This window comes from Suillus subaureus (assembly GCF_016647635.1).
Source record: "Suillus subaureus strain MN1 chromosome Unknown BJ212scaffold_1, whole genome shotgun sequence".
Classification (NCBI taxonomy): domain Eukaryota; kingdom Fungi; phylum Basidiomycota; class Agaricomycetes; order Boletales; family Suillaceae; genus Suillus; species Suillus subaureus.
This window is the reverse complement of record NW_024538557.1, coordinates 1,004,208-1,024,934: the sequence shown is the minus strand read 5'-3', so window position 1 is coordinate 1,024,934 and position 20,727 is coordinate 1,004,208. Positions and strand designations below refer to the sequence as shown.

General features: G+C 48.4%; 11 protein-coding genes across 11 annotated transcripts; 6 read left to right on the top strand and 5 right to left on the bottom strand.

The window, feature by feature from the left end:
* Window positions 1-34: 34 nt before the first annotated feature.
* Window positions 35-4,124, top strand: BJ212DRAFT_1443264 (uncharacterized protein; the record flags this gene model as incomplete). The annotated part of the gene is made up of 15 exons (XM_041337797.1): window positions 35-187; window positions 217-1,119; window positions 1,170-1,714; window positions 1,765-1,855; window positions 1,902-2,085; window positions 2,139-2,462; window positions 2,524-2,597; window positions 2,649-2,749; window positions 2,803-2,891; window positions 2,945-2,949; window positions 2,984-3,109; window positions 3,173-3,238; window positions 3,286-3,412; window positions 3,467-3,527; window positions 3,581-4,124. 15 exons carry the CDS (start codon window positions 35-37, stop codon window positions 4,122-4,124), a joined length of 3,393 nt encoding a protein of 1,130 aa, XP_041199951.1.
* On the bottom strand, window positions 4,114-4,890 carry BJ212DRAFT_30444 (uncharacterized protein). The gene is made up of 3 exons (XM_041342869.1): window positions 4,590-4,890; window positions 4,399-4,520; window positions 4,114-4,335 (listed from the first exon to the last, which is right to left on the bottom strand). The coding sequence occupies exons 1-2, from the start codon at window positions 4,692-4,694 to the stop codon at window positions 4,401-4,403; spliced, it is 225 nt and encodes a 74-aa protein (XP_041199950.1). The 5' UTR covers window positions 4,695-4,890; the 3' UTR covers window positions 4,114-4,335; window positions 4,399-4,400.
* Window positions 4,730-7,164, bottom strand: BJ212DRAFT_1310332 (uncharacterized protein). The gene is made up of 3 exons (XM_041333977.1): window positions 6,467-7,164; window positions 6,143-6,417; window positions 4,730-6,069 (listed from the first exon to the last, which is right to left on the bottom strand). The coding sequence occupies exons 1-3, from the start codon at window positions 7,079-7,081 to the stop codon at window positions 5,139-5,141; spliced, it is 1,821 nt and encodes a 606-aa protein (XP_041199949.1). The 5' UTR covers window positions 7,082-7,164; the 3' UTR covers window positions 4,730-5,138.
* Window positions 7,165-7,326: 162 nt separating this feature from the next.
* Window positions 7,327-7,789, top strand: BJ212DRAFT_1474285 (uncharacterized protein; the record flags this gene model as incomplete). The annotated part of the gene is made up of 3 exons (XM_041339067.1): window positions 7,327-7,349; window positions 7,404-7,550; window positions 7,615-7,789. The coding sequence occupies 3 exons, from the start codon at window positions 7,327-7,329 to the stop codon at window positions 7,787-7,789; spliced, it is 345 nt and encodes a 114-aa protein (XP_041199948.1).
* Window positions 7,790-8,069: 280 nt separating this feature from the next.
* Window positions 8,070-10,311, top strand: BJ212DRAFT_29995 (putative oxidoreductase C terminal-domain-containing protein). Its single transcript, XM_041342861.1, has 10 exons — window positions 8,070-8,417; window positions 8,468-8,535; window positions 8,598-8,640; window positions 8,689-9,063; window positions 9,116-9,259; window positions 9,316-9,510; window positions 9,561-9,665; window positions 9,715-9,817; window positions 9,868-9,943; window positions 9,999-10,311. Exons 1-10 carry the CDS (start codon window positions 8,248-8,250, stop codon window positions 10,121-10,123), a joined length of 1,404 nt encoding a protein of 467 aa, XP_041199947.1. The 5' UTR covers window positions 8,070-8,247; the 3' UTR covers window positions 10,124-10,311.
* Window positions 10,307-12,156, bottom strand: BJ212DRAFT_30340 (uncharacterized protein). The gene is made up of 9 exons (XM_041342868.1): window positions 11,953-12,156; window positions 11,869-11,891; window positions 11,674-11,818; window positions 11,602-11,623; window positions 11,280-11,546; window positions 11,171-11,231; window positions 11,098-11,119; window positions 10,587-11,048; window positions 10,307-10,531 (listed from the first exon to the last, which is right to left on the bottom strand). Exons 1-9 carry the CDS (start codon window positions 12,016-12,018, stop codon window positions 10,460-10,462), a joined length of 1,140 nt encoding a protein of 379 aa, XP_041199946.1. The 5' UTR covers window positions 12,019-12,156; the 3' UTR covers window positions 10,307-10,459.
* A 49-nt stretch (window positions 12,157-12,205) lies between these two features.
* Window positions 12,206-13,294, bottom strand: BJ212DRAFT_1310315 (HIT-like domain-containing protein). The gene is made up of 4 exons (XM_041333976.1): window positions 12,874-13,294; window positions 12,666-12,819; window positions 12,420-12,602; window positions 12,206-12,348 (listed from the first exon to the last, which is right to left on the bottom strand). Exons 1-4 carry the CDS (start codon window positions 13,227-13,229, stop codon window positions 12,313-12,315), a joined length of 729 nt encoding a protein of 242 aa, XP_041199945.1. The 5' UTR covers window positions 13,230-13,294; the 3' UTR covers window positions 12,206-12,312.
* Window positions 13,295-13,661: 367 nt separating this feature from the next.
* On the top strand, window positions 13,662-15,987 carry BJ212DRAFT_1443260 (uncharacterized protein; the record flags this gene model as incomplete). The annotated part of the gene is made up of 11 exons (XM_041337796.1): window positions 13,662-13,920; window positions 13,972-14,116; window positions 14,175-14,329; window positions 14,436-14,649; window positions 14,905-15,008; window positions 15,064-15,196; window positions 15,323-15,365; window positions 15,425-15,549; window positions 15,599-15,753; window positions 15,808-15,849; window positions 15,902-15,987. The coding sequence occupies 11 exons, from the start codon at window positions 13,662-13,664 to the stop codon at window positions 15,985-15,987; spliced, it is 1,461 nt and encodes a 486-aa protein (XP_041199944.1).
* BJ212DRAFT_30262 (uncharacterized protein) lies at window positions 15,978-17,227 on the top strand. Its single transcript, XM_041342867.1, has 5 exons — window positions 15,978-16,519; window positions 16,565-16,632; window positions 16,695-16,776; window positions 16,830-16,886; window positions 16,946-17,227. The coding sequence occupies exons 1-5, from the start codon at window positions 16,083-16,085 to the stop codon at window positions 17,130-17,132; spliced, it is 831 nt and encodes a 276-aa protein (XP_041199943.1). The 5' UTR covers window positions 15,978-16,082; the 3' UTR covers window positions 17,133-17,227.
* A 94-nt stretch (window positions 17,228-17,321) lies between these two features.
* Window positions 17,322-17,836, top strand: BJ212DRAFT_1474281 (uncharacterized protein; the record flags this gene model as incomplete). The annotated part of the gene is made up of 2 exons (XM_041339066.1): window positions 17,322-17,685; window positions 17,742-17,836. 2 exons carry the CDS (start codon window positions 17,322-17,324, stop codon window positions 17,834-17,836), a joined length of 459 nt encoding a protein of 152 aa, XP_041199942.1.
* Window positions 17,837-18,388: 552 nt separating this feature from the next.
* BJ212DRAFT_1310302 (tryptophan synthase beta subunit-like PLP-dependent enzyme) lies at window positions 18,389-20,594 on the bottom strand. Its single transcript, XM_041333975.1, has 4 exons — window positions 20,251-20,594; window positions 19,624-20,202; window positions 18,977-19,564; window positions 18,389-18,917 (listed from the first exon to the last, which is right to left on the bottom strand). The coding sequence occupies exons 1-4, from the start codon at window positions 20,299-20,301 to the stop codon at window positions 18,600-18,602; spliced, it is 1,536 nt and encodes a 511-aa protein (XP_041199941.1). The 5' UTR covers window positions 20,302-20,594; the 3' UTR covers window positions 18,389-18,599.
* Between the last annotated feature and the right edge of the window lie 133 nt (window positions 20,595-20,727).

Below are 20,727 nucleotides of genomic sequence, written 5' to 3'. Positions count from 1 at the left end.
GATGTACCACCACTAACACCTCTATTTTGTCTATATGCCCGGCTTCAAGCCAACTAACACATCATCGCCTGCGAAGCCTCTCGTTGCAGCTCAACGTCCATTAGTATCTTTCCAGGCAACAATATCTGATGTCTCCCGTGGGTCGGCGGCCTCGAAATCTGAATTACACAACCTGACGTCTGCGGAAGTCGAGTTTTTTGATGCAGTCGTCAAAAGAATTCCCCCAACGCGACCTCGTTTCTCTCGGGACTAAAGGCGTACAACGATGAACTGCACGATCGGGGCTGGGATAATCAGACAGAGACGGTGCATTACGGGAGGCTGCTGGAGCTCTGTAAACTCCGGGGACCAAGCTGGAATCACAAATGGGAGGGGGTGAAACAGCAGTATAGCTATAGCGGTGCCTCGAAGATTCCAATCCCTACGACGTCTGCCAGAGCACCCGTTCCGACTTCGAAGCCTGCGAGATCAGCTGCCCGTCTCGCAACGCCTGTCCGCGACGAGGACGATGATGTGTTTACCCTTCACTCACACCAAGATCAGGAACAGGATGGAACTGCAACAGAAACAGAAACAGAAACCCCTTTTTCTGATGCCGAATCCGAACAGGTCCCTCTTCGACCCCTCACACGCCTGAACCAGGCTACGCGCCCCAACGCATCAGTACAATTGACACGGGTGACAAGGACGCCTGCAAGCCGCAATTCAAACAATATCCTTCCACCTACTCTTACACGTGTATCTACGCCCTGTCCCCAAACAGCCGCTGGTCGTCACCAGCCAGCTGTATGGGAAGGAATGTCAGACACCACCGACGATGGTGATGTACCAGGCTCTTTATCAACTACTCCGCCATCTTATCGCGCTGCTGTTGCAACGCCTGTCCCTCAAAAAGCACGGGATCGGCCGATAGTTCGTGCATCGTCACCGATTAAAAACTCCGTAGCAGTCAGTGCGATCACAAAGGGTCGCGAACGCAAGGGAAGCGTGATCAATGAAGATGAAGCATGGCAAAAAATTAAGACGTCACGAGACGAGGAAGACGCGGATAAGTTCCGTGAAGACAAACTTCTCGAACATTGTTGGGGGATCTGGGTTCTCGGTTACCAGTGGCTAGCGGTAGGCATTTTCCGATTGTGATCCTGTCAGGTGGTGATACTTCAGTCTAGACAACGAACGAACAAGTTGCTCAAGCTCGAGATAATGTAATCCTAGGTTCTTCATTACGTTCCTGGCGGAATGCTACTGCCTTGCGTCTTGAAATGCACGCTCGCGCTGCCTCTATTGCCGATGCGCGCTGCCTTCGCTTCGCCCTTGGTGTTTGGGGTGCAAAACATAAGCAGAAAAAACAGTTACAGTGGCGTCATGACATGCGCACCAAGATGAAGACGGTTCGCGAAAGGCATGAAACTAAACTTGTCAAATATGCATGGACCAAATGGCAACAGTCCCACCGCTCTCTTCTAAACGAGCTGCAGTACAATGAACGCATAGTTGCACGGTTTTTCCTGCGATGGAAAAACTCTTTGTTAAAGCTAGATCGCATGGATTCTGCGGCAGATGAGTTTTCTCAGAGAATCAAGGGGAGCGCTGCTCATAGAGCATGGAAGCACTGGAAAAAAGCTATGGCTGCCAAAGATGCCGGAAAAACCGTTGCACACAAGGCGGCACTCAGGATCAAAGGAATCGTGATGGACTTGTGGAAGAAGCAGACGTAAGTGGATCAAATTTTCTTCACATTCAGACAGCTAACACCTCTTGTAGCCGTGAGCGCCAGACTGCGGGTGCCTATCGCGATGTTGCTATCTTAAAGCGAGCAATAAGCACATGGAAAACTACCAGAGATCGAATGCGTGTACGTTCCCTTATTTAATAACGTTGAACGATACTCATTTCAGTAGGTCACGGAAAAGCGTGCCGACAAATATCTCGCTCGTCAAGATGTTTTTTTGCTCCGAGCCGTCGTCAGGGTTTGGAAGGCTCGCGAACGCGGGAAACTGCTCGAAAGGGTGAGAGACATGCGTCTAATGAAAAATTCAATGGCTGTTTGGAAAGATCGCTTGCGAGAACGCAAGCATCTCGAAGGTGAGCGTAGTTCAGCAATCAGATTATCCTAGAGATCTTTAACGTCGTGACAGATTATGCTCTTGCATTCTCCATGCGCTCCGATTCATATGGTGTCTCTTCAGCTCTGCGAACTTGGCATCGGGTCTATACAATTTACCAAAATCGCCGCGCCTTTGCTGTTCAGCGTAACCTTGCTCGTGTGCAGTATGATGCACTACTCAAATGGCGTATCCAGCTGAGGACAAAGATGAAGCTGTTGAAACAAGCTCGATTCGTGGAGAACTTCATTCTTCAGCGAAGGATTTTGAAAGCCTGGAAGGTCAAGTTTGAGGAACACCAAAGATTGAAGAAACTCGAAGGCCTTGAGATCCGTCGACTTCGCGCTTTCATGACAGGTAAAGTTGACGTGTTTATGATCTAATCAGCTGGTTTCTGATGTCTTAATTTCACCTGAAGCATGGCACCAGAAATATCAAAAAAAGCGATTCCGTCGGCTGGCAGCGCAGCAAATATATGACCTCGTATCTCTGGCAAGTCGAACGAATTTGCAAGCTTTGAAATTCAGTCTAATTGCGTTATAGCGAATAAAACGGGATGCTCTAAGACTATGGACCAATCGTGTCATTGAAATCAAGTTACGGGAACTAGAAGTCAGCCAGAAGAGCGCCCACGCACTAATAGTGTACGCGACCGTCTGCGCCTCCACAACTTCAATACATCTGACCTTTTCCTCAGCTTCGCCTTCAAGAAATGGAAGAACATATGTTTGCGCCATGTTGAAGACCTGAGCCTCATGGAGAGTCATCTTGATATCAAACGGGCCGGTCAGTACTTAGGTTGGGGTCATCTAACTGATCGTCTAATTCTTGCCCTGTAGAGAGCGTCCGCCGGATGTTCTATCGCTGGCTGATGGCAGGCCCGTGCTCGACGTCATAAACGCATTACTTTGCGCGAAAAGGAACTCGAATTTGACCGGGCAAATGTGCAGGTTGCTTGGAACAGATGGAGAGAACGGTACATGGATGAGAAACTTCGACCCCTTGTGAGTTCTGTAGCATCCTCGACAAAGCATACCTTCCTAACTCAAGCATAATAGCTATGCCAGATGGCCATTCAGAATCAAAAGAATCTCCTCTTCCGTGCATTTGGTATTTGGCATTCAAAGACCCGAGTATGTTTTCTTTATAATACCTAACACGTCTGTTAACACCCGTTCAGTCTCTCCCAGCCATCCGCTTCCAGGCCTCACGGACCAAGATGAGCTATTGGGCTATCTGGAGAGCTGCTATGCCGCAGGCACTTCTGGCCAAAAGAGCCCGAGAGACTCATAATGATGCCGTCCTAAGTGAGATTTCATTTATTTGACGATCATATCCAGTGGATGACCTTCGTGATCTAGATCGAGCATTCGAAAAGTGGCACCAAGCCTACAAAACAAAAACCCACTTGAAGGAAATAGCGTGAGTTCTTTCCACCACATGACTGCGTAGGTTTGTTCAATACCTTTAAACAGTCGCGCTCGTTATCTTCGTTTGCCGTCCGTTAGTCCGGGGCGAGCCAACCCGACACCCAAGCTCCCGGCACGCACGAGTCGCAGCCCATTTCCTCGTCAAAATACCCGTGTAGAAAGTGAAACAGAAGGCTCGGAAGTAGGTCCGAGCCGCCCTGCCGCTACTCGGTCTTCTGTTTTGATTACCAGACCTGGCATTGCACGTCTTCTTGCAAACCAAACCCGCCCCGAACCTGTTGGCCGCCAGAGCGCCAAGCCCCCGAGTCGGGGACCCCGTGATCCCAGTCCGACGAGATCGAACAAAACTTCCATACCACCGTCCCAGGCACCGTCCTCACCTGTACGACCCAGGTTCACGGCGAGACGAGCTATCAGCCCTGCGAAGTCCAAAAGTTCTTATGCTAGGGAAGTTAGTCCTACTAGGTCAAATTACACCTCCACACCTAGGGAGGAGCCCGAGCGCAGTCGACTCTGGCAGGAATTGAGACAAGTGCAGAAGAGGCCAAGACCCCTAACGGAAAAGTCACGAACACCTGAACCTCCATGATGGCATACCGATAGTCTTGTTACTTTTTACTTATAACTTATTTACTTCCATATTCACCTTGTGCAATTTCCTCGATATGCACCACGTTTGGATACCTATTTATGCACATGTAGTACACCATTGTTGGCTAGACCCTGCAATACCTGTATCGAAAGCTTATGCTCAAGTATCTGGTGCCGTGTGTCGTGTAAGGCGTATACCGGAATCTCGCCTTATTCCTGCATACGCCGGCGGAGTTTCAAGGAAGGTAGAGGCAAACAGCAGCAGCACTCACAATCAAGAATTCTGGTAGTACTGCCAGCCTACCCAGTTTGCAATCACAAAGTACGCGCCCATGGGAATGATGAATAGGGTAAAGTACTTGTAATGGGTGTCTTGCGCGAGGACGTCAAGGGCCTGATAGGTCAGCGGTTCATTAGTATATGCGCCACGATGGCATCTTTTCTTGAATAACCAAGTACGTACATAAACACCAGAGAGCGGTAGAAACGTGTTGAATAGGATCACATAGCTTGCAACGACAAAGAATGCCGCCGTCAGCGTCGTTATGATATGCCCGATGTTCAACATCACACAGTGGACATGGTAATCGGTGAACACCGAAAATGATGTATCATAAGCAAAGTAACGTGTTTGTGCGTGGGTTATTACAACTGGGGTTTTCGGCGAAAGATGCTCTAGAACTACATGGGAACTACAAGTGGACAGGCCACAGAAAAAGTACTGCAATGAGATATGATCCGTATCGTACGTAGCTAGAGTGGTGATTGATAAGTTTTCTGAATATGATTCCTGATAGTGGTACAAGAATTAGAGAGCGGAGGTAGACTGATCAGGTAAAGTGAATGGGCATATGATCGATGAGCATCGAGAAAGCGAAGCGAGAAGAGAAGTAGCATGCATGCAGAAGGCAAGTATGCATGCAGCGGAAAAGTCCTGAGAGGCACGTGAACTTCATAGAACCGAAAGGCTGGAAACGGCATGCACATCATGGTCTAGAGCTTGTCAAATCATCTAGACGCTGAGCCTCTGTCGCGTCTCCATGGAAAGGTCAGAATACGAGAAGGGCCGCTTGTGTCGTAACTCATCAAAGTCAGAACGAGAATCTGATACGGGAAAGTACTCCCTGTTGGTGCTCTCCACAGCATCATCCATCGTACTGCTCTGGAGCTGATAGGCACCAATAGGATCATCCATGACGCCAAGAGACCGAGGCAGCGGACGTGATACCGAGAGCGAAGCTGGTGACGCCACCGCATCAGGTGATATCATATTCGCTACGTCGGATTTGACACCTGACTCCATCGTGTATCCCAACTGACCTGAGCTAGCCACTAGCTCCGCGTGAGTTACGCTAGAACCGGCATGCGAAGATATTGACTCAGTAGCGCTCGTTCGCCTCTTTTTCTTGGGCCGACGAGGAGGTTCCGTAGATACCGGAGGAGAATGAGAATACTCCATTGCCTGGAAGGTTGGCATGTACACAGGTCCTGAAGGAGGGCCAGACGGGGGGCCTGGTCCTGTATCCTTATCACTGTTGGTAGAGCCAAACGGATCAAGGGAAGAATGTTTCCCACGAAGGAATGGACTGAGTCCAGTACGTTTCTTTACCTCCTCAATGATGATGTCAAGACCTTTGCCGGTGACGTTTGGTGAGGACTCTGCCACGTGGCCATAGGTAAGGGAACTGAGGGCGTCGTCATCAGGTAAGTCTTGGAGCACCCCCCCTTGCCTCAAGCGCTTTTCCAGGGCGACTGCAACTGACTGCAGACGCTCGTCGTGATCTCTTAGGACAGAGATGCCTTCAGAGCGACGAGCCCAATACGAAAACTGCGTGTTGGACCAACCAGATAGAACCAGGATGGTTGAGCGGGTCAGGGTAACAGATCCTGACGGAGAGCCCGGAAATACATGTGTTAGGGACTTCAGCGGATTGTACGGATGACTGATAGCAGAGCACAGCAAGGCGAGACATTTAATTTTAGTTAATTCGCCAATTAAACAACTGCGAAACTCACGGGACGTAGGTGCGCAGCACTTCTTTGACAACTTCGACTTTGATGAGAAAATCAATTGCTGTGGCGCCAGGACTGGAAGTACTAAGTCCACCACCTCCGGTGCCTTTGGTTTTGACTCGCATCTTTGACTTGATAGGACCGAGTCTACGTTCGAATAACCGTGCATAAAACGTGTTCCATTTTGCTTCCCCCAACTGGTCGTGTAAAAATGCGGAGGCATAGGGGTCGACCTGTGATGCAGCACCGGAGTTTAGGCGTTTGTTGACGGAACGGCTCTAAGAAGACCATCAGGTGACAGGCACATCAGAATGTACTAGAACGCACATCAGTTTCATCCTTTCTAGCATTGGAGGGACTTGAATGGACAATGGGCGGTAGCATTGCGTGAGCGTATCTGGCAACTTTTAGGGGTGACGATGGAGTATATGGAGTGGGAGAATTATCTGGAGAGCGTGACAAATCGTGGAGAGCATGTGCAAAGCTAGCTGAAGATGAAATTGAGGGAGAGGACTGAGGTTGTGACTCAGGGTCAGAAGGAGGACCCAAGGAAGAAAGATCCTGCGATTGTTGGAAGTGCTTTGTTTGCAACTGAGGATGGTCATGTATAAAATCATTGGAGTGTGAATGCGACATATCCGAAGAGAGGATATATTGAAGGTCGAGTTGAGCAGCATCCGGTACATGACCTTGCTGCAAGGGGTAGGGATATGGACCGATGTCCTGGAAGGACGTATCGGCGTAAGAGTTATAATACACATTGTGGGATCCATTAATAGATACAGGGATGTTGGCGCCAATAGAGTTGTGAAAGTGAGCAGGCGGAATGCTGAGGTCGTGAATGTCGGCGTCATTTCTGTGAGAGTCATGGTGGCCTAGAATATGGTCATTAGCCGCCAGCACGTCGTGACCGTCAATGACGGTGGACATCAGGTTGGGCATGTCGTCGTCGTCAACGACAGCGCCAGCGAAGAGAAGGAAGTAAATGGGTCAAGGAAAGAGGGAGCTGAAGCTAAACGCTAATGTCACTTGTAATTAATAAGTCCGAATGACAATTACTCATGAGAATTTATTTCCTTTTGAAATATACGTGAGAATTATATACCGATGTTGGATAGTCATGAGTTCCGAAACAAATTTGGTTTGACCAAAGCTACTTACTGTTGACTTCAATTTCTCTCTTCAGCATGGATTCAGTAAACACTTCTAGGTGCGGTAAAGAGAGCATACGCGAGTCCATAGGTTCGCTCATTTAGACCGTCAGCCTTTCAATTAATCGCCTAGAGCCACCCTCTCAAAGGCACAGACCCCGTTCTCCTGTTCCCGCCCTCCCAGAGATTCCAGCAGCGGAACTTGATCTCACTTTTTCCTTTGACACGATCATGGGTTTTTCAAAATTTTCGGAACCACAGTGAGTCGGATCATAGCATCGATTGCCCAATACAGGGACAGTCAGTCACGGTAACCTCATGCAGGGTTGAGAAAGTCCAGAAGCGAGCTAGTAACGTGATGAAACTAACACAGGAGAATGAGAAGTTGAAAGAGGAGCTTAGGGCAATGACTGCTCGGTTAGAAGCCGCTGAACGCAAACGTCAGGAGTTAGCTAGCAGATTTCCGAAGCAACAACAGAACAACACGGCACGCTCGTAATCTTGGCTATCATTCCTTTCCCGTTCATTCACCTGCATGGCTGGCAAGACCAGCTTTAAATGGACTCTAATACTCGGTTCAACCCCTTGATACCCCCTCATTCCTTCTCACATCGCTACTCTCCTTGCCTTGTCGTTGTTATAAGCATTATTTAGACATTCTATCCGATTTACATCCGATGAGATACACAGCGTGCATGACACCACGCTTTATGGTCCGAGTTAACAAAGTCCAAAAATCGGACCACGATCGTGCACGGTCCCGGTGACAGGGTGCGAACTAGCAACGCTACCCGTGTGTACCGTAGTAACATTCCAGCCTCATTCCTCGAGTACGTATAGTGAAGAACCTAAGTTACTAATTGGTCATATATTCTCCACACTGCTATAAAGAGTGCAGGTTTCGGGTTCTGCAATACGCCACCCATTCCCCCCCGTCGTTATCTCAAAATCGACACAATGGCCTCCACACGCAGACTTTCCTCAACCCTTGAGATGACCTCTACAAAACAGCCTGCCTCTCGTCGAGGCTCAGAACGAAGACCCGCCGATAGGCGTGGATCAGGATATTCGTCTGGTCCATCTAGACGCCCTTCCATCGACCCATCGAGGCTGATCCCGATGGATAAGTCAGTACCCTCCCACTCGTATGACCCGATCACTGATCTGTCTCTGATAGAACCACGCACGTTGGCGGTACCAATGATTTCAATGTCGTCTTCGTCGGTGCAGGAAATATCATGTTTGGTGAGTTCTACTAGTGTCATATCCGTGCCGTACGGGTACCTGACTCATCCCCGCTACCCCAGGATCCGATGAGGGACCCTGGAACCACTCTTTCCGCTTCGAGCAGTAAGTCCCCCCTTGTCTCCACCTACTCTGCCACCTAAATCATCACAGTAAGCTCGGTTTGCGTCTCAAAGTAGTTGCCCTCATCGATCCTGCGATCGAGCGTGCAACTGCCGTACTCCAGAAGAAATGTGACTCCTTCGTCGTTTCTGCGTACCAGGCAACGCGTGTGTTCAAGACCCTCGAGGACTTTGTTAAGAATATGTCTGCCAAGGACCGTCCTCGCGCGATTGTCGTCGGTTCTCCTCCGATGTTTCGCGGAACCCTTCAGCCGGGTCGCGACATTGAGATGCAAATATTGAAGTACTTCCCCGGCGTAGCCATCTTCATGGAGAAGCCCATAGCGACCGGTCCAAAGCACGAGCTGGAGGAATCTTTCCAGATCGCAAGGGCCATCTCCGACTCAAAGGCCATCTGTTCTGTCGGGTATGCTCATAGACAGTTGAGTCAATAAATGAAATGAACCTATCCTCCACAGGTACATGCTAAGGTACCTGAAAGCCGTTCAGAAGATGAAGCAGATCATTGAGGAGAACGAGCTTACCGTGATGGTCACAATTGCTCGTTATGCATGTGCTTACGAGTCAATCGCGAAACCTGACTGGTGGGATAAATCTAAGAGGTGAGTTGAGTCCTGGTCTAGAACGTGTAAGCCAATGACTGTCATTGATTCATTAGTGCTGGTCCTGTCATCGAGCAAGGAACCCATTTCTGCGATCTCTCGCGGTACTTTGGTGGGGAAGTCGACATAGCCTCCGTCACCGCTCATTCCCTTGATTGGGACGAGAATGCTGGTCATCTCTCGAAGGTGCGCATTGACGAAAGCAAAATTGCCCCGGAGAACAGGATTCCCCGCGTTACTGCAGCCACTTGGTAAAGACGTGTTGTTGTGTTCGAGAAGCCAGATACTAACGTGACAACAGGAAATATGATTCTGGTGCGGTTGGCAGTTTCATTCACACTGCAACCCTCCAAGGGCACAACTACAGCTGTGAGCTCGAGGTCCATGCCGATGGCTACTCCCTGAAGTATGCTCCCATTCAAACTTACTACATCACCTTCTCATGATATTCCTAGGCTCGTCAACCCTTACGTTCAACCTATGTTGTATGTCCGCAGGCCTGGCGACGACCACGAACAAATGTATACTTTCCCCGATGACGACCCATTCTTCTCCGAGGTAAGTGGTGCTATCCCTGAAGATGAAGCCAAGGCAAACGTATGACACAGGTATCCAACTGGATCGACATCATCGAGGACATCGAAGAGGACCCTGAGGCTGCTCAAATCCTTAGCTCCTACGAAGGTGCGTTTTTAGGTAGACTCGTCACTCATTCACGATTTAACGTCATTCGTTACAGACGCATGCAGGACCTACGAACTTACGTGGGCCATCCGCGAGGCTAGCGAGCGTTCTCGCGCTGCTAGACTCGCCGCGAGCAATGTTGCTGCTACTGTGTTTGAGGAGGAAGGTGAGGCTGAATAAGATGGCCATATACTTGGGCTGGAAATCTTGAGCGAAGATATCGTTCGGACTCGTTGTAAAATAGTATAGATGGTGGTGTGCACAACCTACATAATGTCTTCTGATTTTCTTGTTCCTTTCCCGTTCGATTTCATAATGATCCTATAGCACACTGGGAAGCAGAAACAAGAATTTTCAGTGCTTTGAACACTAAATCCATGAGCCTCGATGCGCTTAACACTGAATCTACCAGCAAGTGTATTCATTGTTTTGACTACTACCATAGTTCGTGCTACCTTGTTTCAGTCTCTCTCTGTTATCTTTCAACGTTTTCTCCTACTTAATTCATGGCCTCCCCTACCCACAACGCACAGGAAGTAGTACCTTCTCAATGCCGTCAGGAAATTTGTAGCCTCCCTGGTAGCGAACCTGCAATGCGAATCAGATCAAGACTTGGACAGGGAACCCAGTCATGCAAACTCGCCTCATCGAAAACTTCCATTTCTAAAATGCTCTTGTCATGACTCCACAGCTCACTCTCAAGCTTTCCGTCCCTAACGCATCGTGCAACCTCATCGGCCTGGAAATGCCAGCCCGAACCGACGTACTCAAACGTCCGGGTATCCTCGCGTGCGATTTTGCCTGGCTTGCCCTCTTGGAAGTATTGCACGGTATACCTGAGTGGACAAGGTACCGGCGCGTCGATCATGATAGTCCCTTTCTCAAAGCGGATGGTAACGCCTGGGTTGTGGGATGCTACGTTCATACTACAGCTCAGGACTGCCTGTGCGGCGAGAGTAGAGCCTGTACTGGAGTTGGGAGAGAAGGTGATGATGTATGATGTGTTGCAGTCAACGCCCGTGATCGGTGTTTTGTACATGGTACTGGTGACGTTTGAAGGTTTCGTGCGCTTATTGGCGGGGTGCTCGTAGAGAGCAAGAATCGTCTGCATAATAAACTTAAGCAGAGGATGCCATGTAGTCAACGGTACATACCCAGATTAGAGGATACGGACCACTGTGCGACTTTAGGTTAAACTGGCGCTCGAGGGGAATACATCGCACTTACAGGTCAAGAATCGCACCCCCACCGAGCTTGGGATCGAGCATGCGGTGAGTCAGGGGCAATTCTGCAAGCGATATTCAACGGATATTGCGATACAAGGAGGGCTACTCACTGTCAATGCCGAAGTCGACGGAGAAGTCAGCATGGACAATTACGGGAAGGCCAAGTGTGCCAGAGTCGATGAGCTCTTTGACTTCCTTTGCGAGTGGCTGGAAACGCGTCCATAGTGCCTCCATGAAGAAAACTTCATTCTCTTTCGCCGTTGCGATGAGTGAACGCAGCTCGGCAGCGTTGCAGGTCACTGGTTTCTCGCATAGTACATGCTTTTTTGCCTTGAGTGCATCCAAAGCGTTTGTGTAATGGTACGTATGGGGTGTGCCTAAGTAAGGTCGAATATTGATTTTGTTTGTGGTCATAACTTGGATAAGTCATACCTATATAAATAGCGTCTACATTCTCGAATGATGTCAAGAGGCAAATAGACTTGACGAAAGTGATCCACAAACCTTATCTGCATAGACCTCGTCATACGTTCCATACGCTTTTACGGTCTTGTCGCCATTCACAAACTCATTGATAAACTTCTGTGCCTTCTCAACGCTTCGAGAGCCTACAGCAGTCACTTTGTGCACTATATCATTGGTACCACGCCTGAGGAAACTCGTGAGACTCAATTTCAAAGAAAGTATATGAGCTCGTACGTGGTAGGATCAACAAGCAAATCCTTCGGGGCAAACTGGGGTCAATAACTCACGCAATTATGACACGAAGTTCTATTTCCTCACCGAAACAACTTGTTCTGCGATCCAACCCGTAGAGATGATGCCCCAGCGAAGTGTAAAAAGTGACATAGTTCCTGTCAAAGCTAATGTTGACTTGTTTCTCTTGCAGCCAGTTTAAATACCTATAGGAAGGCGGGGCGCCCGGGGATCCTATGATGCTAACAACCCTCGACGGACCGGAGTCGCAAAAAATAGATTTATCAGTGAAATCGAAATCTGAATGATATAGCATAGCGTCCAACGTGGTAGTCTCGCGCGAAAGTCAGAAATCATAGAATTGGAGTTATGGAAAACATCTGGTACGAACAATTTCCGAGTCAATGACCGAAGCAAGCTCACTGGATGGCGCACACATGAATGAATTCAGTTATCACTATGGGGTCCTCGCTCCTCCTTATTCTCACGGGCCAATTTATCCGGCGGCGAATCGTCATCATTCAATGACATTTGGGGGGGAGATGTTTATGTACAGGATCATCGGCAGGCTTCCTCTTTCTTTCTGCCTTTGCCTTTTCTTGATCGGACAGTTTGTCAAATTCTTCCTGCAAGTGTGACTTCAATTTAGGCATGTTTGAAAGGTTGCGATCGCATTTCCAGCAAGAAAGATCTTCCTTAAGTAAAGGCTCATACTCGCTCTTCTTGAGCTGAGAGATCTAGAGACATGGCAGCAGTTAGCGCCGTGGGGAAGGCACGGGAGCGAAATACAAACAACTCACTGTGTTATAATACGACAAGTCGGCATCGAACCAAGAAAGAACATCGCTCAAATGGATGAAAAAGCCGAGCTTTGGATGAAAGGAATTGTAGTGCTTCTTCAACTTCATTCTCGGAGAACATAGGTCAGCAGAAAGTACGTGGAGGTGGAGGTGTCTAGAAATACATATATACGTGAGTGCGTCAGAAGACCAGCCAATCGAGACTTACTCCATGCTAGGTACTGCGTGGAAACCCATCCATATTTCCCACTTGAATCCGTACTTCTTGAGCATCTCACTTTCGATCATTTTCTTGACATTGTTCGCTTCTCGGCCTAGATCTGTGAGGAGTTCCTTGGCGCAGTTTTTCTCGCATTTGAGCAACGAACGTAGATTAGCGAGTTGGTACACGTTGAAGGGTTGCCTGACACGAGGTATGACGAGAAAATGGAAGATCGATTTCGGAAATGCGTCAAAGACCGTCAAACATGTCTCGGAATGTGAGAGAAGGACTGATGGAGGTAGAATAGCAGGATTAGACTTTTGCGCGTAGGCGCGAAACATTGTCATGTTTGCGCTGGACATGATGCGGGACTTCTCAGCTAACTCTCAGCGTTGTGTTAGGGGAGCTGGCGGTCACAAATACGCGTATGTCACAATTCATGAATGTTGTGACCGTGACATACGACAGGAATTGAAAGTTTACCCCATGCATGTTTACCAGCACCCTCGACCACACATTTGCAAAGTACTCAAATGTCGCTCGCTTCGATTGTGCAAACGGACGGGGAAACGTTGCAGCCAAGTGATGATTCACCGATACATAAGCTGGTGCAGACTGTCTTTGCAAAGGTTCTGGCCGAATTCAGTGGCTGGAAAGTCAAATACTGCGATCATTTCATCCGCTCTCTATCCCACGTCACACGAAGTCCACGTGTTCTCATACCAGATGGCGATAACACACCTCTCCATGTCGTCGGTAAGGCTAGTGAGGGTCCAGACGAGGACACGAAAAGAATGGTAGCAGTGACCTCTTACTCTGAAGATGGAACCTCAAGATCAACTTCCACAATATCTCTTCAAGTAATACATGCCGAGCTTCTTGAGCCACATAGGTCCTATGAGTATTGTACTCCCATCTCAAGGAACATCTTTAGGGGAGACGATGACGATATGATGCCATTCATCCCATACGCAGATGATCCAACCTTCGACCACGTAGATCATACGTTGTGTTATGGCTCGTTTGCGTGGCAGGATGATTATGATCCCGATTGTGAGTACCTACTATTCACTGGATGTGATGAAGCATCATTATTGTGAACAGTAGAAGTTATTTCTTTAGAGACAGCCTATCGCCTCCATACGGTTCACAGTCTACTGTATGAGGACATAGACAGCACGGGAGTCCTTCCCTTCAAGCTTTTCTCAACTCCAGGAAAAACTGGACTGTTTACCCTGAGTCGTCGTCGGTATGGGGTTTTTCGATCAATTTTCGTGCTCGCATCCAAACTTTGAATAAATGTACAGTGACCTACTTGAATGGAACGGGACCGCCATCCCTTGTTCTTACAGCTTTCCTTCTTCATCGCTGTCTCGTAGTATTCTTCAACATCGGCTTGAGCGCACCCATGCATTGTTTTGCCCTAACCTCAACTGTATCGAGCCCCTTTGCCCTGTTCATGGTATGGCTTCCTGTTTTTTTTTCCTTTTTCAATGCCAAAACAATATAATTTGCAGTTGAAATGAACCCCATGCCGCCACTGCGTAAGCAAACTATCCGGCTGTCAGAGCTACTGAAACGTGTAGAATACCCCTGCGAAGCTGGCTGCTTCTTGCAGAGCAGGACAGTCGAGGTACTCCCTTGCTGGAATGAAGACGACATCAATTCGTTTAAAAGCATCTTAGATATCGAGTCAGATATGATACCTTGTGACCATGCTGAATTATGTTTTAAGCCTTGCCACGAGGTCCGTCAACATGAAAATGACGAGAGCTTTCTTTGGTTTGACTGTGGTTCAGGTCCTTTATTATCGCAGATTACTATATCCAGACTTCGATGAGCTTCAAACTGGGCGTCCGAATGGGGAGCACAAGGGGAAGTCGCGATCTCTGGAATTTCGAGGTAGGGACGAATACATATGGACACGTATTACTTGACTGACGCTCCACACGAGATAGATATTGACCCGCTCAAGTTCACACCGTAGTGTACTCCTATTGCATAAATATCGGATGCTGTACTGGATGCTTTCCACAGGAACGAACCTTGTCATCACTCTGGGCCATGTGACGGTTCGTCTAACTGTCCATGTTTTATGAACAAGGTCCATTGCCAGCGGAACTGCCGTTGCCCCGCCAAATGTATGTTTATGTCTGTGTTGTCTCCAGCACGAGGTTTAATGCCACCCTTCACCAGGCGCTCGGAGATGGAAAGGTTGTCGTTGTGCAAAGGCACGCGACGGAATGAGCTGTGTGAAGGCCAAGCGATGCTCTTGCGTCGAAGCTCGACGCGAGTGCGATCCAGAGCTTTGTGCAAAATGTGGATGTCGGTGCGTGATACCGGCTATCTTTTATGTTGCAATTCGTTCTTTAATATCTTGCACTTGGCAGAGGTATGTTGCGTAGCATTTAGCAAGGGTTGAATGCGTCTAACTCTGAGTTGAAGACCCGGAAAGGAGTACCTGCGGGAACTCCCAGATTCAACAAGGTCATTTCAAGGTATACATGAACATTCAACGCCTCAGATCGCATGAGTAACTCTATATCAACGATTACAGAAACTGGAGGTTAAGGAAAGTCGTTGGGGCGTAGGTGTATTCCTACTCGAACCGGTCCAGCAGGGCGAAATGATCGTGGAGTACGTCGGGGAGCTTATCTACGAAATGACGTTTGACAGCCGCGGGTGAGCAGCGTTCATCTGTGAAATTTCCTATAGCTCACTGAGTCAATAGAGAGGTCGCAGACCATCTTGGACGAAGTTATGTCTTTGGTCTCAATAAAACACTATCCCTGGATAGTTCGCGTGCAGGCAACGCGTCGAGATTCATCAACCATTCGGGCGCTAGTGATACCAGTAGCGAAACGCAGTGTAATTGTCGCGCTTTTGGTGTGTAATATCTGTATCTCTTAATGTCCATTTCAATAATTAAACATTCGACAGCACGACTTGTGAATGGGGAACATCGTATAGGAATATTTGCGAGTCAGATGGTTTCCCTACTATCGCGGACGCGGGATGCTGACAACTGATACAGTTGTGAACATTGACTCTGGAACCGAGATCCTCATTGATTATGGCCCGGCGTTCTTCACGGAGCAAAAGAATGCAGAGGCCACGTAAGTCCTGGTCACTTTGTTCCATGGCTGACTTGTTTGCTGCATTTGTAGTTGTTCAAATTAATCTGGTTATTATTAAAGAACAGCTCGTACTTTAAAATGCCACAGACAACATACTTAATTATGGTTCAACATCCGATGCATGACATATGGTGCGAGAGCTTAGAACTGCGCCTTCTTCGCCAGTCTCAGGGTCTCCAGAAAACTTGCGTACAATTCCTTCATGCTGCCCCGAAGGCTCTCAGACACAGCCACGAATTGGCAACAGGTCCTACCCTGTTCTTCTCACACGAGTCAAGTGCTTCGCAAAGCGTTATCCTGGTGTGTCGTTTAATGAAGCGAGACAAGCTGAAGTCTCAGTGCAAGTGGAGAATTTTGCACGAGCGTCCCTCAGTACTCATGGATCCCGATAAATCAAACCATTACCTCCGTTCCCGCATCCTCGTAGTCTTCCCTTCAACCGTTCTCTATTCTCTTCACACAATCCCGGTCCTAGGGCCATGCCTGTTCGCAACTCAACTCGGCAATCCAATACAGTGCGTTTCCTTGCCGCCTTGAACCATAGCCAATGCATTTCGCAGCCTGTGGTCTGGTTGCTGCTGCTTTTTATTACAACATGTATTCGCAGGCAAGAAAATTGATACCTGGAGTATGCTGTTGACTTTTCAATACGAGGTCGAAGAAGAAATTATTGATAATAATGTGACGTAGGTCCTAGGACCAATTGCGACACCTTGACCATCATGCATGGTAGAATAATATATGGGACATTGGACGAGGGATTGAAAAAGTAGTAAGTACTCAATTAAAAATGGCCTATTCCTCCAAGTCGATGCCGTATTGCATTCCTTTGGCCAACCGTCGACGCGTCAACCTTGCGTGTATCCTACAGGACGATCAGCAGTTAGTGAGGTGTATTGTTCTTGTAACAAAAATCTAGGACTGATACTTGGTTCGTGAAGTCGTGTGTGCATTGCCCGAACCAGCTGGCAGATAATTCACTGGACCGTCACGTGTGGTGGTCACTGGTCAATGCCAATGGACACAACGTGCCTCCGCCCCATGATTAACCGACAGTGTCCACCTACAAAAGTGTCTGCTGTTCTTACCACCAGGATCAATCCACAATCCTCACAGATTTGGCGATGAATATCCCCATGACACTGTTAAGTTCAAGTCCGCTGTGGATGCGAACGCAGGCGCACAACGATGTGCCCACAGCTCTCAAATATTTAAAGGATACTGGTCTAGAAGGCAACTATCAAGCTCTCCCCAGTAGTGAACGCTACATCGCAGAACAAGCCTTCACTTCTTACCTTGTCTTCACTCCTAACTACCATGATTCCCGGAAGAATTATTCGAATCAACGACAAGGTCGCCTTAAAACTTTGGCCCAGGCTCGAGGGCCAGGTCATCAAGAGCACCCCATTATTCTCCTTGAAACTCAAGCCGATGACAGTTTCTCCGTACTATCCCAACCTGCACCCGAACGAGTTAGAACCTGCTATGCAACAAGTGGTCATCACGATATCGCCCTTGGCCAAGGCGACCAAGGACGATGAAGAATGCTATCAGCAGGACGCTGACGATCAAGAAGACTATCAGAATGACGAGGATGACGAGGAAGATAACCTCAGTACTAGTTGTGATTCATCAGAGGATCAGGATGACAGCAGCTGGGAATGCCCACATCCCACTAGAGGTATGCGTTGCATACTTTTTGCAATTGTTTTTTTTGGAACTGACGACATTTCATAGACCTACCCTGCAGTGAAGCAGGTTCAGAAGACATCAAGGACTCTGATTATTCTACCACCGCAGAAGTAGGACGGAAGAGGAAGAGGGAGGACTAGGTGTCAAGAAGTGTATTATATTTGGGTCAGGAACTCATGGAATGTCAAGGCATTGGACTCAGATACGGCATGGTCATCGATATATCTAAGCTTATGGACTCGTCATGCACCTGATGTGCTCGACTGCATAGTAGCAATGAGTAGCTGGGTCTGCTAGTTATCTGTTATTGTATACATCTGGGTATCCTCACTCTTTATCGCATGTGTCATCGTCCCCCGCGGTCTTGAAATATTTTAATTCATGCGCGCAAGCTTGCCGCAGTCGAAACGACGTTCAGCACTTTTAAATACATCTTGCAGCTGGAGTTGTGAATTCTCAAGTGTTGTCGTGACTAAAGATGAGACCTTGAAATAATAGATAATATATAGCTGGCATACGAGCGTCCTTCCCGGATTTGTAGATCGGACGATCTGATTACCGCGGATGTTGATCTGTGACCAACTTCGACCCCAAAACAGACGGCAAGACAGAGCCGCGGGGACGAGAGATTTCTCCTTCATTCTTTCTACCACCTCGATTCAAACAACTTATCATCGCTTACATTTTTTGATGAACGCCGTATGCATGCTCTATTTTAGCATTGAAGAAACCGCAACAGGAACCTCAAATATTGGAAGGAGGGAGGACGCCTTCCCCCCTATATCGATAATGCACAATTATTATCACTGGTATACAAGACCCCCATCTAAGTGGACATTTCTTTTACACAAGAAGCATTGTTTTTGATCCCTGACTCTCAGGGCACCCTGCGCTATCAAACACTCACATAACCGCAAACTGTTCCACGACACCCTTCACAAGCTCCGCATCAGGTCTTTCAACCTCTATCACGCGGCGCTCCATCGTTAGCAGCGTCTTGAAGGCTTCAGGGAGCACTGAGTCAAAGTCGAACCCTGGCACGCCATCCAGCGCGCTCGTGACCGCCTCAGAAAATTTTGCGGGGTGTGCGGTGGAGAGGATAATTTGGATGGTGTTGGGTGGGGGCGAGAGGATGCCTGCGACGTGCAGCCCTACTGCGGTGTGTGGGTCTGCGGTATAGGATTGCGTGGAAGTGTAGTACTCCCGGATCGTTTGGCGGATCTATGTATTTCATAACGTTGGCTTAGCTCACACCGTGAGATTGAGATGCATGAGTGTACCTGTTCATCATCAACTCTCTCAGCCGTGAAATCCCTCCTCGCCAGCTCGAGCACTGAATCTGGGACGACGATGCGCCCGATAGATTTTACGTTGTCCATCCAGCCTTTCACCGCCTGGCAGGCTTTTTCACGTAAGTCCCCTCCGGGGTTGGTATTCTGTACGTTCTCGAAGGCGAGGTACCACAATAGGCGCTCGAAGTTGCTTGATATGAGGATATCCATGGCAGGCGAGAGAGTCTCTACTACGCCCCCCACTGCAACGGACGAGGAATTCGAGTCCACCTTTTCATATCGCCCCGTCTTCCAGAAGCGAGTGAGGATGTCGTTAGCATTTGTAGCGATAACGAGTTTAGCCATGGGCAGGCCCATGCGCTTGGCGTAATAGCCTGCTAGGATATCGCCGAAGTTACCGGTTGGGACGATGAATTGTAGCTCGGCATCCGTAGGGAGGGTACGGCGAATGGCGAAGTAAGAGAGGAAGTAGTAAACTGTTTGGGCGAGGATGCGGGCCCAGTTTATGCTGTTGACAGCTCCCAGGTGATGTTTTGCGTTGAAGGCTGTATCGGCAAAGAGGGCTTTGACGATGTCCTGCAGGTTTGTATGTATGTAAGCTATTGGAGAAATAGTTGAATGAGGGACAAACGCACCTGACAGTCGTCAAAGGTTCCCTTCACAGCAATGTTGTGTACGTTTTCATCCGTCACAGTAGTCATTTGAGCTTCTTGGACAGGACTGACACGACCCTTGGGGTGCAGAATGAATATGGACACATCAGGCTTACCACGCAGCCCGTAGATGGCAGCGCTCCCTGTATCACCACTCGTCGCGCCCACGACAGTCAGCGTCTCCCTCTCCTCTCCAGGAGATTTTGCTTTGTTGCGACGCTGGAGGAAGTAGGAGAAGAGGTTGCCCAGGAGCTGGAGTGCAACATCCTTGAAGGCATACGTGGGCCCATGGAAAAGCTCAAGGATGTACTTGTTGGTGGTGAGTGGCTGGAGAGGGGTGATATCGGGATGGCGCCATGCGGAGTCGCTGTACGTGGCATGGACAAGGGCAGCGAGGTCTGTTTGAGAGATTTCATCTACAGAGATGAAAAGTGAGAGGATCTCGATGCTGAGCTCTGGGAAACTCTTGTTTGCCCAGGCTTTCTGCCAGTTAGCTGGGAGTTGCGGTATTGATGCAGGGATGTACAATCCACCATCCGGTGCGAGACCGGCAAGCACTGTCTGTTAAAAATTTAGATCAATGGGTCGGACGTTGACGAGTTGAATTACCTCCTCGAAGGTGAGTTCTACTAAGCCTCCACGGGTCGAAAAGTACTTCATGTTTAATGATGGCTAGGTGGAAAGTCGCGTTGGATCGAGTCAGTGAGCATTGGATCTAACCGAAAAAGCAGGTGACTTCATTTCATCGATCATATCATCCATTGATCTTCTTCATCTACAGCGCTGCTGGTATCAAGCTTTCAAGGCCAGTGCTTGCCTGCAAGCTGCGACAGAGCCATATATCCAACAAATGAGAAATTACTTAGGATGCTTCAATTGATCAGTAGTAGTACTAGTGATGTGCTTCTAGATAGGCTTGTACAGCCTTTGTTCTCGAGTCCACTATAAAAGGGAAGTGATAGAATGTTCTGGAATATGTGCGTTTTGAGAAATTCTGTGTATCGAAGGTTCTCGAATATCAAAAAATTCAGATACTTAAGACCCTCCAGATAAACGCGTCCTTTGCTGTAGGCATTCCCCCATCTT

Excerpts from the sequence above, each read along its gene's own strand:
- BJ212DRAFT_30444 (XM_041342869.1), bottom strand. The coding sequence starts at position 4,694 with ATGTTGAACATCGGGCATATCATAACGACGCTGACGGCGGCATTCTTT. Across the intron at positions 4,521-4,589 it reads TACCGCTCTCTGGTGTTTAT|GCCCTTGACGTCCTCGCGCA; the intron begins GTACGTACTTGG and ends CTGACCTATCAG.
- BJ212DRAFT_1310332 (XM_041333977.1), bottom strand. The coding sequence starts at position 7,081 with ATGCCCAACCTGATGTCCACCGTCATTGACGGTCACGACGTGCTGGCG. Across the intron at positions 6,418-6,466 it reads CTAGAAAGGATGAAACTGAT|AGCCGTTCCGTCAACAAACG; the intron begins GTGCGTTCTAGT and ends TGGTCTTCTTAG. Across the intron at positions 6,070-6,142 it reads GTGCTGCGCACCTACGTCCC|TCATCCGTACAATCCGCTGA; the intron begins GTGAGTTTCGCA and ends CTCTGCTATCAG.
- BJ212DRAFT_29995 (XM_041342861.1), top strand. The coding sequence starts at position 8,248 with ATGGCCTCCACACGCAGACTTTCCTCAACCCTTGAGATGACCTCTACA. Across the intron at positions 8,418-8,467 it reads AGGCTGATCCCGATGGATAA|AACCACGCACGTTGGCGGTA; the intron begins GTCAGTACCCTC and ends TGTCTCTGATAG. Across the intron at positions 9,064-9,115 it reads AAGGCCATCTGTTCTGTCGG|GTACATGCTAAGGTACCTGA; the intron begins GTATGCTCATAG and ends TATCCTCCACAG.
- BJ212DRAFT_30340 (XM_041342868.1), bottom strand. The coding sequence starts at position 12,018 with ATGTCACTTTTTACACTTCGCTGGGGCATCATCTCTACGGGTTGGATC. Across the intron at positions 11,120-11,170 it reads GGGGGTGCGATTCTTGACCT|TGGTCCGTATCCTCTAATCT; the intron begins GTAAGTGCGATG and ends AAAGTCGCACAG. Across the intron at positions 10,532-10,586 it reads AAATGGAAGTTTTCGATGAG|GTTCGCTACCAGGGAGGCTA; the intron begins GCGAGTTTGCAT and ends TTCGCATTGCAG.
- BJ212DRAFT_1310315 (XM_041333976.1), bottom strand. The coding sequence starts at position 13,229 with ATGTCCAGCGCAAACATGACAATGTTTCGCGCCTACGCGCAAAAGTCT. Across the intron at positions 12,820-12,873 it reads CACGCAGTACCTAGCATGGA|ACACCTCCACCTCCACGTAC; the intron begins GTAAGTCTCGAT and ends ATGTATTTCTAG. Across the intron at positions 12,603-12,665 it reads ACTTGTCGTATTATAACACA|ATCTCTCAGCTCAAGAAGAG; the intron begins GTGAGTTGTTTG and ends CCATGTCTCTAG.
- BJ212DRAFT_30262 (XM_041342867.1), top strand. The coding sequence starts at position 16,083 with ATGCCACAGACAACATACTTAATTATGGTTCAACATCCGATGCATGAC. Across the intron at positions 16,777-16,829 it reads GACGAGGGATTGAAAAAGTA|TCCTTTGGCCAACCGTCGAC; the intron begins GTAAGTACTCAA and ends GCCGTATTGCAT. Across the intron at positions 16,887-16,945 it reads ATCCTACAGGACGATCAGCA|TCGTGTGTGCATTGCCCGAA; the intron begins GTTAGTGAGGTG and ends TGGTTCGTGAAG.
- BJ212DRAFT_1310302 (XM_041333975.1), bottom strand. The coding sequence starts at position 20,301 with ATGAAGTACTTTTCGACCCGTGGAGGCTTAGTAGAACTCACCTTCGAG. Across the intron at positions 20,203-20,250 it reads TAGAACTCACCTTCGAGGAG|ACAGTGCTTGCCGGTCTCGC; the intron begins GTAATTCAACTC and ends AATTTTTAACAG. Across the intron at positions 18,918-18,976 it reads AGAGAGTTGATGATGAACAG|ATCCGCCAAACGATCCGGGA; the intron begins GTACACTCATGC and ends TGAAATACATAG.